A 19,558-nucleotide genomic window follows, 5' to 3' on the forward strand; every position below is an offset into this window, starting at 1 on the left:
GCCCGCCCTCGGCACCCGCGGCTGCGCCTCCGGAGTCGCCGCGGCGAGCCCGGCGCGGGCCGGCCGCTGTCGCTACTGGCTTTGTGCTTGATACTTTGAGCTCGAGTGAACTGGATTTTTCCGATCCAAGAGCAAGCTATACTCGCTGGTCAAATTAAACCAACTGAAAAATAAACAAAAGACAAAAAAAAAGCAAACCCCAGGAACAAAAAAAAACAAACAAAAACCCCTTAGATTTGATCGTTTTCTTTTTTTTTTTTTTTTTTTTTTCCCCTAAAACACTTAACATAAACCATGCCTGAGTTGTAAAAACGGGTTCTCGGGTTCTCTAGTGTCTACGTGTCAGACTTTGTGCTCCGTTCTCACGTGGCAAGCGCCGGGCCCGGGCGGGTTGCCCAGGCTGGCAGCGGCACCGCGCCGCCCGGGGCTCTTCGGGGCTCAGGAGAAACTCGCCTCGCGAACGCCCTCCCCTACGTTTCAGACCTGCTTCGCCTGTCCTGAGCATAGTATTGTAATAGAAGAGGTTAATTTTAAACTTGCGCCTGCTAAGACTGACTAAAAGCCGTAAGAAGGGTCCTGTGTTACAGCCGGGCTGGGGCTCGGCTCCGGGAGGATTGTGCTTTAAGTCACCAGTGAAGGGCCCCGCTGCGAAGCCGCTCGCCGCCGCGCCGCGCCGGCCGCTCCCCGTCACGCTTTGGTGCAGGTGCTGGGGGCCGAGGAGGAGCCCCCGGAGCTCAGGTCGTCCTGCCACTTCTCCAGGCTGCGCCGCCGGGCGTTCATGAAGAAGTTGCTGACGGTGGTGAGCTCCAGGCCCAGCTGCTGGGAGATGGTGATCTGCATTTCTTTGGAAGGGCGCTTGTTCTCCTTGAAGATGGCGAAAAGCGTTCTGCGCTGGAGGTCCGTGAAAACCAGGCGGGATTTCTTCTGGGAGTTGTTCCGCTCTTTGCTGGGCTCTTGCTCTTTGCGTTTGCAGGCTGGGGAAGGGGTGGGCAGCGACAGAGAGAAAGCAAGCGTCAGGACACGCGGGGCTGGCCGCAGAGCCGCCGGCCGCCCCGGCACGGCCAGCACCCGGGGGGTCCCGGGGGGGTCCCGGGGGGCTGCCCCGGGCGCTGCGCTCGCAGCCCCAAGACCTCCACTGCTCTGAAATGATTTTGGGCAGGCACCTGATTGTTCAGCACTCAGGCGCTGAGCTCCCGGGCAACCCCAGCGCTCCCCCCGGCCACCCCCTGCCAGAGCCCTCGAATCCACTTGCCATTTGGGGACAGTGCACAACTCTGAGATTTCTCACGTTTTTTATAAAGCCACCAGCAGAGAAATGCGTTGCTCTTCTCTTACAGCAGCATCAGAATTAACAATTTAGCTTATCTGGTGTCAGCTTAGGAAAGAAAATGCAAAGCACATCCTTTTTTTTCCCCCCTCGGTAGCTAAGACAAAGATTAATCCTTTGCAGATACTTCTCACATGCCGTAGCACAGAACAACGGCAGATTACTACTTTTTAACAAAACTATGCAAGCCCCTGGTCCGCAAGATAAACTCCACCCACTGGGTGATGTACGGAAAGACAGCTGGAAATTGCTGTTCATGCATTTAGGATAAATCCATCTGTATTTGGGGACAGATAGCCTTTTCTTCGACCTGCCATTCCACACACATAGTTAAAACCATTACGGTGGGCACGATGGTGGAGGCAGGGACCCCGGCACAGGGGAAGGAACAGCGCGGCAACCCCCCGTGGTTCCACCTCCCCAACACCCCGGTACAAACCCTTGTACAGGAGTTCTATTACTTTAAACACCCTGAAGCAAACCCCAGTCAAAGCTCCCGTGGCAGCAACTTCGCGTGACCACCACCAGGGAAAAAATGATGTTCAGGAGGACAAGCTGCCACCGTCCAGCTGAACCTTCTGCTTGCTCCAGAGACCTCTGCGGCCACTTTTTAGCCATTTACCGATTTATTTGTGGTTTCTAGCTGCCGCCGTCTGAAAAAGCCGCCAAAACTTCAGACAACTGCTGTGAGATAAACTCACACCTCCTGCTGTGAGACTGTGTGCCCCATAGATTGGAGTTCACCCGCATTTGGGTTTACAACATGGATTTTAAAGCTTCTTCCAGGAGGACAAACCAGTCAAAACTACCCAGGATTGCAAAAACCTCTTTTAAAACAGGCAACTGTCTTTCATCTGAGAATAAATCTCCCCTTCCTTTTCAGATCACCCTTCTTGCCTTAAAGCCTGACCCTCTGCTTGCCCGGCTGGGGGTCTGGCGTGGCCCCCTCCCTGCTCCCCGGGCCATCGCCAAGGGCAGGGCCGGCCAGCAATGCCCCTCGGAGCAGAGGTCAGGCAGGGCGGCAGTGCCGGGCCACCGCTGCGCCAAGCGAGGCTAATGGATCCTAAAAAAAATCAGTATTAATAGCTGATCTGTATTTATTAGCACAGAGAGAACATCAAGTGCTGAAACCAATACCGCTGCCATAGCATACCCAGATTTAAAAATAGCCTGATAAGGCTGTCTACACAGGGCGGTGAGATAAAAAAAATCCATATGTTGACATGGTTAGGTAATGTGCTGGGACAAAATAAGTGGAGTGAATTGATAAGTGGACGGGTTTTGAAGCAGCCCTGTTAAATAATTCTGCACGTCTAGAATGGGAAATGAGAACCCGACCGAAAAAAAGTAAAACTGGGGCGGTGGGAATATCTGTAACTAACCCAAAGTCGGAGCCGCACCCGTCTACCCGTGCCTGAGCGCGGCAGCGCTGGGAGCCCGGCTCAGTCGCCTGCGTGAGAGATTGCTCGGCTTTGTGCACGAATTTCCCAGGATTTCTGCAGGGAACTGGGATATTTTGGTGGAGTGGCTGGTCCGGACCCCTCTCTGGCATCCGCTCCCCGCTGCAGGGGCTGGGGAGGGGGTCGGACCGTTCAAAAAATTACCCCAGGCAGGGCACAAAGTAAGAGGAGGATGCTCCGGAGCGCCGGGTCCAGCCCCGGCCTTGGGGGCTCTGGGTGGGCGCCCCTGGGGCGGCTCAGGACCCTCCCGGGCCCGTGGCCACGGCCCCAGCGCTGGCCGCGGGGCTCCGGAGGTGATGAGCCCAAAGGCATCGCGCGGGAAGGGTCTGGCTCCTCTGCCTGCCCCTCCAGCGGGTGATACTTTACTGCCCGTCCGAGCTGAAAAAGCAGATTTTGGGCTGGATTTGTGCACTCGATGCTTTCCTTCGCCTTTTGGGTGCAACCCAGGCGGCGGTAGCCCCAGCACGGGGGATGCGAGGAGCGCCTGCGTCTCTGCTGCCGCTTCTAATCGGTTCCAGGACACTGGGAAGAGGCTAGTGTTTCCTAACATCACTAATTTATGTCCAGAGATACTCTGCGTTTTACAGTTATTGGTATCTTACAATAAATAATGCAAAGGTATGTGCTTTTCAATGCATTCGGTAAATACTTTCCTTGAACTGTTAAGTTTGCTCTTGAAAAGGCACCATAAAGGCAAGTGTTGTTCCTTGACGTGCATTTATCAGAAGAGAAAAATGGAGTGAGTACTCTAATAAAATAAAGTTATTTTCCAGGAAACCCGCTTACAGAAAGAGAGATGTCTTATAGTGGAGGGAAGGGAAGCGGCCATCTTGATTCTAAGAACAATTTGATTTATTAACGGCAGTTAATATGGAACAGATCCTATGGAAGAAAATGGACAACTGGCAAGAATTGAAAGCCATAGCGGTGAAAAAATAAAATCTTTCCTCTTCTCCACTGGGCTAGAGACGCTTTACTTAGAAACAGCTCAGAAATAGATTCAGTACTGCCTCACTTAACGTTGACCGAAGTGGACCCTGCCAGTTTAAAGGGCATTAAGAGCGGTGCAGAGAGGGCACTGCAGGGCTGGGACCCCGAGGAGGGACAGTGTCCTCAGTGAGCAATGGCTTCAGTTAATAATGCTTTAAAACAGAAACAGGTATTGCTCAGAAATAAAAAAATAAAATACAACAGTGCACCGCTCCCAGCCACCACAGACTCCATCGCCTCTCGGGACACGCCTCTCATTCTCGAAGAAAATTTGCTCTAAACTGCCCACATTTAATAGCTTTCAATACAATTCACATGAAAAAAAGGACCGTATCACACCGCCTTGGAAGAATCACAACCCCAGTGCAACCAGGAGCTGTCAGTGGCTGACGTGGACTGCATCAGTTCCAGCATCTGCAGCCCCATCGGCGTGAAAGGCATCCGCAGGAAATACTTTTAATTTTATTTCTGCAAGCCCATCTGAGTTTTGGTTGCCTTGTGAACTTCACACACCTCTAATATAAGCTCAGGGGTTTTTTTTGTTGCTGAGCATCATTAAATTGAATATTCCTACTAATAATTCATCTTATTTTCTGCAACAGTAACTCTTATTCTCTGTTTTCTTCCTCAGAAGAGAGGAACCGAGACTGCCCATGCATTACAAATAGCTATAAATCCTGAAAAATACCTAGGAGCGTTTCAGTTGATAAGTATTGCCTGTAAAACTTCTGTTTATAAAGACTGAAGCACTGGGAAATTTATTCTATCATTAAAGACGGCTGCATGGCAACCACCAGCAACAGGCAGTGCGTTCACTCCCTCAGAGCTGGGGTGGTCCCTGCTTCCCCCTCCAAAATCCAATCAAATCCCACCCTCTGATGTCGGCACAGCGCAGCTGTGAGGGGCTCGAGGAAGAGGAGGAGGAAGGCAAAGGCAAAAATGCCGCTGTGAAATCTTCCACTGGTGGCTGCCAGCCCGGCCGGAGCTGTGGGGAAGGGGCACCCCGAGGTGCTGGAGCTGGGGGGAAGGGGCACCCCGAGGTGCTGGAGCTGTGGGGAAGGGGCACCCCAAGGTGCTGGAGCTGTGGGGAGCCGGGGAAAGGGCACCCCGAGGTGCTGGAGCTGTGGGAAGCCCGGGAAGGGGCACCCCGAGGTGCTGGAGCTGTGGGGAAGGGGCACCCCGAGGTGCTGGAGCTGTGGGGAGCCGGGGAAAGGGCACCCCGAGGTGCTGGAGCTGTGGGGAAGGGGCACCCCAAGGTGCTGGAGCTGTGGGGAGCCGGGGAAAGGGCACCCCGAGGTGCTGGAGCTGTGGGAAGCCCGGGAAGGGGCACCCCGAGGTGCTGGAGCTGTGGGGAAGGGGCACCCCGAGGTGCTGGAGCTGTGGGGAGCCCGGGAAGGGGCACCCCAAGGTGCTGGAGATGTGGGGAAGGGGCACCCCGGGGTGCTGGAGCTGTGGGGAGCCGGGGAAGGGGCAACCCGAGGTGCTGGAGCTGTGGGGAGCCCGGGAAGGGGCACCCCGAGGTGCTGGAGCTGTGGGGAGCCCGGGAAGGGGCACCCCGAGGTGCTGGAGCTGTGGGGAAGGGGCACCCCGAGTTGCTGGAGCTGTGGGGAGCCCGGGAAGGGGCACCCCGAGGTGCTGGAGCTGTGGGGAAGGGGCACCCCGAGGTGCTGGAGCTGTGGGGAGCCTGGGAAGGGGCACCCCAAGGTGCTGGAGCTGTGGGGAGCCGGGGAAGGGGCAACCCGAGGTGCTGGAGCTGTGGGGAGCCCGGGAAGGGGCACCCCGAGGTGCTGGAGCTGTGGGGAGCCGGGGAAGGGGCAACCCGAGGTGCTGGAGCTGTGGGGAGCCCGGGAAGGGGCACCCCGAGGTGCTGGACCTGTGGGGAAGGGGCACCCCTAGGTGCTGGAGCTGTGGGGAGCCCGGGAAGGGGCACCCCAAGGTGCTGGAGCCAGGCTCTGCGGGTCACCGGGCAGCGATGCCCACGGGCAAAGCGGCTTTGCCAACCAAGACCACAAACTGGTGAGCCAGGCACGGAGGGACCTGTGGGGTCGACAGCCCCATCCCGCTGCCCTGCCCAGAGCCCGACACCAGTTGCCCTTGGACACTGGGAATGCTAACGAAAGAAGCTCCCGTGATTTTGTGTCCTGCGAAGCACGCACGCAGTGCAAGCCCGGCTTCTCGTAGAAACGAAACGCCAAGGTAAATCTGGCCTCAATCCATCTCCCCCCTCAGGTATCTCTACTTTTAAACCGACCAGGAGAGGGGGTTTTAACCAGAAACCCTGGAGGACTGTCTAGCAGTCTGAAATTTCTCAGGGCCATGCTTCATGGTCTACTTTTGCTGGGAAAAAAAAAAAAAAAAAAGCTTCCCTTTGTCTTAATCTCCTCTAAATGTGGTTCCCTGCAGTTTCTCAAGTTAACTAACACCCCCAGATAATCACCAGTTTTATGATGTTTTTACGCTAATGGCAAAAGTGACTTTGGACCTATGAAACAAACAGTCAATGTTAAGAAGCAGCCAAGTAGAGAACAATATTCCCTTAATCCAGCAGTAAGTAATTTCTCTCCATCGTTCATAAGGGTAAGCTGTGAATATTGATCTCCCGTATGTGGTTTCATGCAGGTGTAGTACAAAGTCAACTAAACCCGTTTATCTGTCTGATGGAACTAAAAAAAGTTCCTCAATTTGATTTCAGAGAGAACTCAATGTGAAGGAAATTTAATTATGCTAGTAATACTGAACACAATGAAATGACCATCAAAACATTTTCCGAAGGTTTCAAATGTTTTTCTTTCATTATGATCCACTCAAAGCAACCTCTTGTATAGCTCTGTTACTATGATCTTTTAAAAACTAGGCCTCAAAAATCAATTTGATTACCTCTCTGAATTAAGTATGCACAAACGAAAGCAATTGAGATCAATACAAATTAGGTTAAGTACTCCGCTGTGTACAAAACCATTATGCAACAAGAAACAATTTGAATGAAGATGCAAATAATCCCATTGTCGGGGCGTGCAGCCGGTGCGCCCTCACCTGCTGCTCCCACACGAAGCCCCCCCCGATCGCTGTCGTCCCCGTGAACGCCCTCCCACGGCATTTACCTGGGAAAACGCGATACGCCCACCAAGCAGAAACGCTTTCTTTCTGGCACGTAGCAGGCCTCAAGCTATTTCTGTCAAATCTCTTGTAAACCTGCTGGGTGGCGGAAGCTGGGCTGTAAATTCCACGGGGCAGGGGCTGCTCCCTCCCGTGCCGCGCTGCAACACCCACCCCGGCGCGGGACCTCCGAGAAGGGCCTCTAAGTACTCTTGCAATATACTTCCCTCATTAACACAGAATAATAAATAATAGATGGGACTGGGCCAATTTATTGCACTCTGGGGCGAGAAAGAGCGGGGGCCTGGTGAGCACGCAGTGCAGTTTCGGCGTCCTCCCCGTCGCCGAGCGGCCGCAAGCTCTCGCCGTGCGCGGAAGCCGTTTCTGCGAGGCAGCCCCCCCCGTTCCGCTTCTGGAACCTCCCGCCCCCCAGCCAGCCCTCCTGACGAGCCCCATTTCTGTCTGGGAGTCGCTGGCGAGCTGGTGAGCCTTCCTCCCAGCCGTTGGGATGCCAACGCCGCCAAGATTTAGGTTTCCTCTTGTTCCGGAGATCCTCCCTTTTGAAGCCCAGCCTAGTTTCCAGCTGAATTATTACACTCCCCTGTCACGAGGGTTTCTATGGCCCTCGCCAGAGCGCCGAGCTGGAAGCAGAGCTTCCCCCCAGCGAGCGCCCGGCCTGTCGTAGCGGCGGCTGCAAGCGATGCGGCAGCACATCCCCTCCAGCCCCCGAGCACAGCTGCGACCTCCTCCCCGGGGAGGAGGAGGAGCACCTCGGGCATCTTGTCCAAGGAAGGGCTGGGAATGCAAAGTGGAGGCAGGGGAGGCAGCACTGGCCAGGAGTCTGAAATCTTAGAGCGGCTTAGGATTCGAAATATCTTGTTTTCTGCTGGTTACATCTAGCGGCTCTCCCGTGGCTACGTCGCCTTCCCGCGCTGCAGTTCCCCCCCGGCACCTCGCACTTACAACTCGGAGCTGCAAGCCGAGTCCCACGTGCCCTGCTGCAAGGGAAAGAACAGGAGGAAAACACAGAAGAAGGTGTGCGGGAAGCTCTCTGAGGAAGACTTCCCCCTGCTCTTCCTTTATCTTCTTCAGCTGCGTGCTGCCTGCCAAAGCTTAATGCCTCAGCACAGGCCCCCGGTCTTAAATGCCCATTATGACAAGATGAGATCTGCTGGAAAATCACCACTACTCATAAATATGTTCCCTGCTTACTTAGAGATATTTTGGTCTCAGAGACAATTTGCGTTTTGGGAAACTGCCAGCCTCTATCGCTTGTCTAATAATTCCTTTGTGCAGCATTTACCAGTGGTTTCAGTCCCCTTTTTTTCCACAATGGAGTAGTTGGATTTTATAGCTCAAAAACCCCAAACAACCCCAAAACACTCCAATTTCTTTTTGGACTGCGTTTCTATCTGCCATCAGCGAGTTGTCTGGCTGATCTTATCACTGAAGCCATTTGAGATTAGTCTATTTTGTATGATTTCTGCGTACAAAAAATCCTCTAGAAATCAGAGAGCCTTTTATGTAAAAGTCGGCAAGATTGATAGAGCTGGGTACAAAACCTTGGAAAAAGAGGGGTGTTATCTGCCCCATTGGACATAATGTTTTCTCTGCATACTCATCTCCAAAGTATGATGGGGCTTTTTCTAGAGAAGACAGGAGACAGGATAGGAGTCTTAAATACAAACAGATTGCCATCAGAAGAAAGGGAGTAATTTTTTTGCTGTGTCTAGCAGGGATAAGATGAGAAGCAAAGGATTTAAAAGACAAAAAGGGAGATTAAGGCTAGTCATTAAGGATTTTTTTTGTACCCGTAAACCCTAGAAGAGATTGCCTAGGTAGCCTGAGAAATCCCCAGCACTGGAGATTCTGGAATAATGGGGCAGACTGTCAGGACAAGTGATGTCTCGAGTCCTTTTCAGCCCTGCTTTCCCTGGTCGATTAATTCTCCGTACACCTGCAGAGCCCTGTTTCCACTCTGAAGACAGCCACAGGGGAGCTCCTCTGATGCAAGGAGTCTGCTGCTTCCAGTGCTTGGAGACTCAGAATAGACGTGTTGGGTTACTGGCAAGAAGCTTGTCATCTCTGAGTAATGTCTAATTGGAAGGGATGAAAAAGCCACTTGCAACTGGTGGCTGGCAGGAACATCTAGGACAAGATTTTGTGAATAATACAAGGGAAGAGTGCTAAGGATGAGCAGCTGGGGCTGCGGTGCAGGAAAAAACACAAAGTTTGAGTCAAAATGCCCCCATAAAGAGCAAGGGAGGAAACTGCACCAGTTACTGGAAAATAATCCTTTTAGAAAAAACATTCTCTCTTTTATGTGTTCCTCGCCACAAATAAATTCTGGCAGTTTTCAGTTTCAGAGGAAAATTTGAGTTTGGGATATTTCATTTGGTGATGGCCAAGAAATACTAGGAAAAAATGAGATGCTGGAAACAATCTAATAAGGAAATAGTGTAGAGCGGATTGGAAACGCTCAGGATGAGCAACACATGTAGATCGACTAATTGTTTCTTAAAAAGTGTAGAGGACAAAAAAGATAGAAATGCATTTAGTGTGGTCAGATTTATCTTTATCAACCAATCAAGAACCTGATAAAACCCGCTTGCTTACCAAAGATGGTATTCAAATTTCTGCTGGGCAGAAATGTCTTCAGAAAGAACGTGGAACAAAAAGATAGGGCAGGAAATTATTTCAGAAAGTCGGTCCATGAGAAATATAATTTATCACCCAGCACCACAATTTACCGCATGGATTGCTCAAACATAACCACTAATCTATATCTGAAGCGAGTACTAATATTTCAAGCCACTAAGCACCTTTCAAAGACTCTTTATGTACCTGTATATTTAGTTCAACGCTAAGAAATAGTTTTATAGATATAGCCAACGCTCTTGATACAGATGTTATTACGCCTTAATTTTTAGCTGCAGTGCCAGACAAACAAAACAGTCTCAAAATTCCGAGCGAGAAGTGTTAGCTACGGCCCGAAGGGGCCGAGCCCCCGCACAGGGACTGGCCGAGCGTGGGGGGCGTGGATTGAGGGACCCCCCCTTCGCCCCTCTGATGTGTGTGTGTGTGTGTGTGTGTGTGTCCCCCCATCCCGGGGGCTCTCCCCCGTCCCCGCTGTCCCCGCTCCCGCCGCTGTCCGAGGTGCTGACGGAGCCGCCCCCCCCACCCGCCGCTGTCCGTGGTCCTGACGGAGCCGCCCCCCCCCCCCCCCCCCCGCCGCTGTCCGTGGTGCTGACACGGGGAAGCCGCAGGGCGTTGAGAGAGACCCCCGGGGGGAGACAGAGACACAGACACACACACACCCCCCACCCCCCCCTCTCCCCCAAGAGAGACCCCCGGCAGCTTCCGCTGCCCCTCGGATGGAAAGGAGCAGGGGGTAACACCGTCGCCCTCCCTTCACCCCACCCCCCCCCCCCCCAAACGCGCTGCCACCCAAGGGATGCAAATCCGGCGAGGTCAGGGCGCCTGCTTCGCGCAGATGAATCATCGACGGTGTTTGGGGACAAAAATGTTTAATCATCACTAAGGTGATTCAGCAATGGGGAAATGTAAACAAGCCGCGCGAGCGTTTTGCTGAGCGGCCCGGAAAAACGGCAAAGGCACTCGAGTCGCTACCGGCTGCTCGAGGCGGGCAACGGTTGGGGGGGGGCTGGGTGAGCAAACCCCGGCAGGAGCTCGCCACCCTGGGAGTCCCCAACAGCCACACGCTCAGAAACACCCGTGGGTCCTCACCCGGCACGTCAGGGCCCGGTGGCTTGTGGGAGCCTGCGGCACAGAGCTCTTTTCACCGCGCTCTGCCTGGGTTTACCCGGCAGGGACCTGGTACAACGCCCCGAGGGGCAGGACTTTGCAGGCAAGCCCGGCATCGGGACACAGCTCCCTGTCCCATTAACCTGAACCGCAGCTGAACCCTGCCCTCGGAACACTCTGGGCAGGTAAACACATTGATTCATCTTGAGATAGTCCATATTTTTCAGCCTCGGCAGAAAGTTAGGGACTGCCCGATGGGGCCGCACCCAATCGAGGCCTCACCGAGATGTTCCCAGGGGCGGGTGGGCTCCTGTCCCAGAGACCCCACTGTCAAGGCAGACCAAGAACCCAGGGGCCCAGCAGAGTTTCTTGTGTTTCATTTTGCAAGGGAAGCGTGTGTCTAAAGGGCAGGGCAGGTCCCCAGAAGCCTGCCCCAGGGGGACCCCCGTGTCCCCGGGAGGGCTCTTGCCGCCTCCCCCGGCTGCAAGCACAGCGAGGCGCTCGCACGGTCACGCCAACGCGATGTTTTGCCCTCGGGTCTCCAAATCACACACTGAACTTGCCCGTTCACATGGTGAGCTGCTCCCGGCCCTGCTCAGACTGCCCGCACCGCTCCAAGCCGCGCAACACTGGCCGTGCCCCCCCCCCCCCGAAACACCCGGGGAACCCTCCACCAAGAGAGATAACAAGCACAGAAAGGAGAAGAAAACTAGAATAGAATAGAATAGAATAGAATAGAATAGAATAGAATAGAATAGAATAGAATAGAATAGAATAGAATAGAATAGAATAAGAAAACAGAATAGAATAAGAAAACAGAATAGAATAAGAAAACAGAATAGAATAAGAAAACAGAATAGAATAAGAAAACAGAGTAGAGTAAGAGAACAGAATAGAGTAAGAAAACAGAATAGAGTAAGAAAGCACAATATAATATTATTATCTTCTATAAGAAAAAGAAATAATAAGCACACCCCACTGCTACAGCTCCCATGGGGGGAGAGGGGGGATTTCCCTCAAAGGACAGGAGATTTTCATCCCATTTGGGAAAAACTTACAGGACCACAGGACAAACTGGCCAGTTTTCAGAAATCTAAAGTGCTTTTGGCTTATTCCCCTTGCTCAGAGGCATTTAAAGCAGGCAAGTAAAGGAAGAAGGAAGCACTGAGGCAATGAGGCTGCATATTCACACGTGGTAATAATAATAAAAAAAATAATCGATTTCCCGAAGGGAACGGTGATTTGCAAAGGTCTTTTCCACTCTGGCTCCCAGTCCACGGGGAACCCATGCCCCCTCGGTGACTGAGCTCACTCCAAACTTTACTCCTGGATGCAAAGACATTCAGGGGGAACTGGGGAAGTGGAGACCCAGAATTATAGATGCGTAACTCTGTGTGTACGGCAGAAAATCAGAAATCGCATCTACGTGCCCACCGAGTGCGCAGACGGCGATTTCTGATTTTCTGCCGTACATGCTGGGCTTCGTGGGGAACCCCCCACCCGGGACCGGTGCTGGGAAGGAAAAGCACCAGCAGCATTACTGGAAATGAGCCGGCTCAGGTTCCAGATCAATGAAAACTGGGTCCACGTGTTTATGCTCCTGTTGCCAGCATTAATGCTCTTTTAATCTTCTAAACATTATCTGCATCGATTTCCCTCTAGATACGCGTTTGTTTGAGAAGGCGACATCACCGCGTGCTCCGACAAAAAATAAAAAAAAAAAAAAACAAACCCAGACCCTTTCTGCTCGTGTTGCAGACAAAACCTCGGGAGCTTCATTTGGCTGAAAAAAAAAACAGAACTGGGGAGCCGGGGGGTGTTGGCGAGGCCGGGGGGAGTTTGCAGTCTCCACTGGAGCCGCGGGGTTGCTCGGCACCCCTGCCCCCTGCCCCCCGCGTCCCGGCTCTGGAAGGGGCTGCAGGGCTGGGCAAGCCCCGCAGCAGCCCTGCAAAGTCTCCTTCACCTTGAGAAAGCCAGCACACCCTCCGAGAGGATTTTGGAGATGCCAGGCCGGGGGCTGTTTAACCCACAGCACCTCCGGTGAGGGGTCAGCCGGGGAGTAGGGCCATGGATAATTAATTCCTGGTCCCCCCCCCCCCGCCTGCTCTGCCGCATCCCATCCCTGCGTGCAGGGACCCTCGAGGGGAGAGCATCCCACCGCCTCCGAAGAGGAGAGGGAGGAAGAGCGGCCCGGAGCCCTGCACCCACTTGTTGGGGCAGAAGGCGAGATCCCGGTGCTGTCAGGGTGGGGGCAGGCACCCCCGAAGGGCCGAGCTGCTGCAGGGCACAGGGGCCCGGGGCTTGTCCCCCCTCTCTCTCCAAACCACATTGTTCCGCCAGAGACAAAGGAGGGGCGAGCGCCCACCGGAGCCTCCCGAACCCCCGTCCCCACCCGTGGACGTAGCCCCCAGTTCCTTTGTGGGTGTAGGGGGTGTGGAGCTCCCGTGGCAGGACCCGCGAGCAGCCGTGGGGAGGGCGCAGCTCAAGGAGAGAGACCCCCACACCCCCTCCCCTCCCTCCTCCTCTCCCCTCGGCCACCCCTGCGCGTCCGCCACGGGGAAAGCCCGCTCCCCGCTAATCAATAACACGCGCGGATCAATCTGTCCGGGTTGGGATCAATCGAGAAAAGAGCGACGGACTTGTCGGAACAAACACATCCCCCCCCCCCCCCCTCCCCGTTCCTAAACTGCGGTCGCAGCAGGGAGCCGAGCCGGGGGACACCGGCGCGCCCGCGCTCCGCCCACGCGTGTCCGCCCTCCGTCCCCGCCGCCACCCGCTGAAGCGATTCCCACGGCGGGGGAAGGCGGGGGCGCGGCGGCGGGTGGCCCTGCCTCGCGCTCCCGTGGGGCTGCCCACGGGCGCGGCCCCCACCCCGCGGGAAGAGATGTGGCCGGGTGTGCACCACCCCCCCCCCGGGCCCCCGCGGCGCGGAGAGGGACGGGGATGGGAACTGGGATGGGGACAGGGATGGGGACAGGACGGGCGGGCGCTGCCCCCCCCCCCCCCCGGCCCCCGCAGAACAATGGGGGCTGCGGCGCCCCACGAGCGCGCGAGGGGGCGCCCGCGCGCCCTCCGCGGGACAATGCGGCCGGGCCGCGGGGCTGCGCGGGGCTGCGCGGAGCTCCCAGACCCCCCCCCCCCACCTCCCCCCTCCCCCCCCCCCACCGCTCCGCCTGCCCCGCGGTCCCGTGGGGGGGGAATGTGTGTGTGTATCCCCCCCCCCCCCCCCAGCGCTTCCCCGTTCCCGGGTCTGCAAGCGGCCGGTGCGCCCGGCAGCGGCGGGAGGGATGCTGGCGGCGGGCGCGGAGGAAGCTCCGCTGTCAGCATCCCCCCCCCCCACACACCCCCCCAGCCCCAATCCCGACCCCCGCGGAACCCCGCGCCCCCCCCCCCCCGCCGCCCAGCTGAGCCGGCACCCGGTACCGGCGGGAAGCACCTCCGTGGGGGTCGCGCTGGGTGCCCCCGCACCTACCTGCCAGCCGCAGGGCCGACATCCTCTGGAACTCCGGCTCCTGCAGCCACTTCCACATCCTCCGGAAGGTCTCCCGGCCGGATTTGAGTTTACTCCAGGGTTTAGGGTTCCGCAGCAAGTCCGAGAGGGTCCCCTGCGAGCGGCACAGCACCCGCTGCGCGAAGATGGCCTGCGGGATGCTGTAGCGCTTCAGCTCCGCCGTGATCCTTTGTGCCACTTCTTTGGTGTTGATCTCCTCCAGCTGCCCCGAGCCGCTCACCTGCGCGCCGGCGGCGGAGGAGGAGGAGGAGGAGGAGGAGGGCGGGCGGTCGCGGGCGGCGGGCAGCGCGGGCCCGGGGGGCGGCGGGGGGCCGGGAGGGGGGGGGGGGGTGCATGCCGTTCAGGTGGGGCAGCATGGCGGGGGGGGTCCCCAGCCCCCGCGGGAGGTGCTGCTCCCCCCGCGCCAGCACGGCGTCGAAGTTGGGGCCGAGCATCTTCTCGGGGCCCGGCGGCCCGTAGCCGTGGAGGCTCTGCTGGGCGTTGTGGAGGGGGCCCAGCCCGTTGCCCAGCGGCGAGAGGCTCTGCCCCATGGCGGGCATCTCCTTGTAGGGCCCGTAGAGGTTGTTGACGGCGGGCAGCCCGCGCTCGTCCCGCATGAGGGCGAAGCCGCCTCCGACGTTGCCCGAGAGGCGCTGGTGGTGGTGGTGGTGGTGGTGGTGGTGGTGGTGGTGGTGGGCGTGCGGGTGGTGGAACTTGTCGGAGACGGTGGAGATGGGCGGCAGGGGCTGGAGCGGCGTCAGGGTGGTGTAGGTGCCGCTCATGCCCACGCCGGGCGGCGAGGACTCGCAGGGCACGCTCATGGCGTGGTGCAGCGGGATGGAGAGCTCGGGCCGGTACTCGGCGGCGCCGTCCAGCAGCGAGGCCATCCCGGACACCACGGCCGGCCGGGCGCCGGGGGGCGCGGGCAGCTCGGGGGGCGGCGGCGGCGGGGGGGGGGGGGCCCCGGAGCGGCCCGGCGCTGCGGCCGCCGTGGGGGTGCGGGCTGGGGCTGCCCATCAGCTCCGGCTCATGGCCGGCCGCGCCGTGCAGGCTGCCCAGCGGCTCCAGCGCCATCTCGGGGTTCATGGCGCTGGGGGGGGGGGGGTTTTGGGGGGGGGGGGGGGGGGGGGGGGGGCCAGCAGGGCCGCCCCGCTTCTGCCGGCCCCCGGGCAGCGGCTCAGCCGGGCCCCCGGCGGCCCCGCGCCATGTCCGGCCGCGCCGCCGCCGCCGCCCGCTCTGCCAGCGGCCGGAGCCGGCCGGGGAGCGCCGGGACCTGCGCCCCCGCCGGGCGGGGCGGGGCGGGGCGGGACGGCCAATGGCGGGGCGGGGCGCGCCGCGCCGCCCAATGGCAGCGCGGAGCCGGGAGTGGGCGGGGAGACCCGCCGCGCTCTTAAAGGAGACGCGGCCCTTTGTGGACCCACCTCCCCCCCCCCCGCCCCACGCCGCCGCTCCCCCTCACCCACACCCCCACACATGGCGTGTCCCCGCGGGTGCCGCCGGCGGAGGGAAACCGGGTCTCGCTCGGCGGATGCCCGCGGTCTCCCCGGTCGCTCGGCGCCGCGGGGAGCTGCCCTCGCCCCCGGCGTTGAACGCGGCAGAACCCCCCCCCCCCCCCCCCAGCTGAGGCAAAATGGAGCGAGCGAGCGCACCGCGCCGGTCACAAAAGAGGTCCGTGTCCCCGTGTCACGCGAGGGCGTGATTCTGGGCACGCCCCCCCGCCACCCGCTGGGCCGTGCTGGGCCGTGCTGTGCTGAGATGTGTTGGGCCGTGTCATCGCAGGCCGGGCCATCACGGACAATGTCGTGGGAAGGCGTGTTGGGGCGTGCCGTGCCATCACACGCTGGGCCGTGATGGACCGTGCCGTGCTGAGACGTGTTGGGCCGTGTCATCGTAGCCTGGGCCATCGTGGACAATATCATGTTGAGATGTGTTGGGCCATGATGGACCGTGCCTTCACACGCTTGGGCCGTGATGCACCGTGCCATGCTGAGACGTGTTGGGCCATGTCATTGCAGGCTGGGCCGTGATGGACAACGCTGTGTCAGGACATGTTGGGGGCATGCCGTGCCACGCCGTGCCGTGCCACGCCGTGCCGTACCACGCCGTGCCAGGCCACACAGCTGCTCCCAGTCGTGCGATTCCTTCCCCCCCCCCCCCCGCCCTCCCTCCCCCTTCCCCTTTAATCAGTAACGTCGGGACCTGCGGTTGATGTCATCCTTATCTCGGGCCCTGATAACCATCGCTGCGTTTGGAAAAGTCCCACCCCCACTGTGCCTTTCTGGTAACGAGGCGGGGGCAAAATGGGGAGAAACGTCACCTTTTTGATAGCGAGAGTTCAGCCTGGGTTGGGCATCGGGGAGAAAAATTCTGCAAAGGGCCAAGGGGGAGAGGTGTGGGCAGGGGGGTGGGCAGGGTGCTGAGCCCACCCGCCCGGGCCCGGGTGCAGGCAGGGATGGGTGCTGGGCGTCCCTCTGCTTTGGGACACGCATAAATGCTGCGGGGGCTCCTCAAGAAACGCAGCTGGTGAGTGAAAACAGCTGAGTCCAGCCCCAAAATGGCTGTGTTTTATATTCTGCCGAGGGAAGGCAGCGCTTGATGGCAGCCCGCTCCCCGGGGCGCACACGAGAGCACATGAGAGCACCCGCGTTCCCTACAGGTTTCCGCGACGGATCCCAAAGGCCAACCATCCCTTTCTCTCCCCACCCCTGTGGCCACAGGTCTCTGGAGCTCACGGTATTTTCCCCCCACCCCGGCTACCCCAGCCGCTGTCAGCCTGTGGTGGGAAAGAAGAAAGGAAGGGCGAAGCAAAAGAAAGCCCTGGCGTGAGGTGCCTTTGTCCAGGGCAAGTTGGGCGTGAAATCTTTTTGTCCGTCCTAAAGGAAGGCAAAAGTTGCAGCTGATTTGGGGAACAGAGAGGCGAGCGCAGCCCAGGGGGGCCGAGGTGGAGGCAGGGAGGGGAGCGGGTGGGCAGAGCCCGACGGGGCTGGCGTCCTTTTCCTCCTCTTCCTCTTTTTCCTTTTCCTCCTTTCCCTGGGAGCTGAGGTTGGAGGGTGCCAAGCCCCGCTCAAACCGTGTCACAGAAGTGTGAGCGGGTGGCAGGACACGCTTTTTTAGATACTCAACTCCGTCCCCTCCTGCCATTCCCGGGAACTACCAGTATTCTCTTGCAGAGTGGGAACTGCTACCTAAAAATGAAGGTTAATCACACTTAGAATTTTAGCTCCATAGGTTTGCAAAGATCTTCTAAGACGTGTCATAACTTAAACCTAACTACAACTTTTCGTTGAACAAAGAACCCAAACCGCGCTGTTTTACTGGACTGTGCATTGATCCCCTCCTCTTCCAAAAAGCCAGCTCCGCAGGCACCGAGCCCCCCCTTTTCCTTAGCTTGGCTCTCGGGGGCCTGTGCGGGTGAGATGCAGCCCCCCGCCCCGGCAGAGCGAGAGGAGCGTGGTGGCGGGGGGCTGCGGGATGGCGGGGGGGGGCTTTGCCAGCACCTCCGCAGGGCTGGGCGGCACCCGTCATTTCCAGCAATTTTGCTTTCTTTAAATTAACAGAGGAAAGATGAGAAATTGATTGATTTTTTTTTTTTTTTTTCCCCCCCTGACAAAGTGATATTTCCCAAATCCAGGCGCTACGGCCTGACTTTGACCTTTGCTTTTTTAAACCTGCGCCCGACCGTTGCGCTCCGGGAGGATGCGACATTACCCACGGCAGCGCCTAATTCCGGCGCCTCGCCAAATCGATGGGCAGATCTTCCCAGTAACCAACCCATGTCGGTATAAATAAATACCCACCGGTATAAATACCCGTCAGTATAAATACCCACCGGTATAAATACCCGTCAGTATAAATACCCACCGGTATAAATACCCCAGCCCTGGGCTCCTGCCCCGTGGGCACCGGCTGCTCTGGCCGCGGGGCTCCCCCAGCCTCCCACTCCCATTTAAACCTTTCTCCTTGTGCGATGGAGGGTGCTGGAGTGTCCTTCTTGGTTTGGTTTTTTTTTTTTTTTTTTTTCTTTTTGGCCATGGTTTCCCCTGGGTTTTTGAATTTTAATCCCTCTCCTCTTTGGTTCAGCGGGGGTTCAACTTGGCGCTCCCACCCCCGCCCCCACCTTGGGGTGCTGCTTTTAAACAAATATTGCGAGGGTTTTCTTTTGGCGTTTTGCAATTGCTGTCGCAAGCCCGTTGTTCTCTGCGAGGGGCCAGCTCCAGCCCCCCGTGGCATCTTCCCAGTGACAGTGGTGCAGCTGGCCGGGGGGGCCCAAAACCCCGGTTAGCCCCAGGGGTACCTGCAGCCCAGGGACTACATTTTGCTCATGAGAAGCAGAACCAACCTTCCTCAGGATTTTTCTCCTCCCAGACAGGATCTCAGTTATTTAGAAGTAAAAAAAAAAAAAACAGTTAGGCAGTATGGGATTTTTTTTTTTGTCTTTCTCCCAGAGTTTTTTGGGGAGCGGTTTAGAGGGTAAAACAGGCCTCGGAAAGATGTATCCAGCTTTAGCGGTGCAAAAATAGCAGAAAAATGGCTTGGGGCTACCTGGGGGAAGTGAGATCCCAGCTGCACTGCTTGCCTCCACCACCGGCACCCTCCGGCCCCGGGGGGCAGAGGCTCTGGGGAGCCTTCCTCCCATTCCGCAGTGGGAAGATGAAGGAAAGGACCTTCCCCCTCCCATCGCTACACTAGAAATTGGATTACGGGGCAATAAATCCCAGCCTGAGCGGGACTTGCGGGGCTGCTCTGTTAGAGCTTCCCCGAGCAGCCGCCGGCCCCGGGCGTCCTCGCCGGGCAGAAGCAGAGGCTCTTTGGGGGCTGGGGTGCAAGGCGGGGGGGGCCCGGGGTGGTGCCTGGGTGGTCGCTCGCTCAGGGGTGCCTATGCCCCGGCTCGGTGCACCCCGGAGCGAGAGGGGCAGCGGGGTCGTGGTGGCGCGGCTGATGGCACACTTGGCTGGCGAGCAGCGTGGTTAAAGATTAAAACTGGATCCAGTTTGCAATATTTATCTTGGGAGCGGGAGGGCCCCGGGCTTGTTTGGTTTGTGGGAAGTGTTGGGAAACGGTGACGCTGGTGTGGAGGGAGCTGGCGGGGCTGGCCCCACGGCGGGGGTGGGGGAACCCCGAGGGAGGGGCCAGCATTAGTGGGTGCACCCCACAGTCAGGAGGTGAGTGCACCCCGCAGTCGGGAGGTGGGTGCACCCCACAGTGAGGAGGTGGGTGCACCCCGCAGTCGGGAGGTGGGTGCACCCCACAGTGAGGAGGTGGGTGCACCCCACAGTCGGGAGGTGGGTGCACCCCACAGTCGGGAGGTGGGTGCACCCCACAGTGAGGAGGTGGGTGCACCCCACAGTCGGGAGGTGGGTGCACCCCGCAGTGAGGAGGTGGGTGCACCCCACAGTGAGGAGGTGGGTGCACCCCGCAGTGAGGAGGTGG

General features: G+C 58.0%; 1 protein-coding gene across 1 annotated transcript; it reads right to left on the reverse strand.

The window, feature by feature from the left end:
- Nucleotides 1-234: 234 nt before the first annotated feature.
- Nucleotides 235-15,306, reverse strand: ONECUT2 (one cut homeobox 2). The gene is given in 4 exon segments (XM_033009211.2): nt 235-974; nt 14,111-14,468; nt 14,470-15,042; nt 15,044-15,306. Coding segments are annotated over 4 exon segments (1,389 nt in total). The 5' UTR covers nt 15,215-15,306; the 3' UTR covers nt 235-687.
- Between the last annotated feature and the right edge of the window lie 4,252 nt (nt 15,307-19,558).

Source organism: Tyto alba, unplaced genomic scaffold, assembly GCF_018691265.1.
Source record: "Tyto alba isolate M040663 unplaced genomic scaffold, T.alba_DEE_v4.0 Super-Scaffold_42, whole genome shotgun sequence".
Lineage (NCBI taxonomy): Eukaryota > Metazoa > Chordata > Aves > Strigiformes > Tytonidae > Tyto > Tyto alba.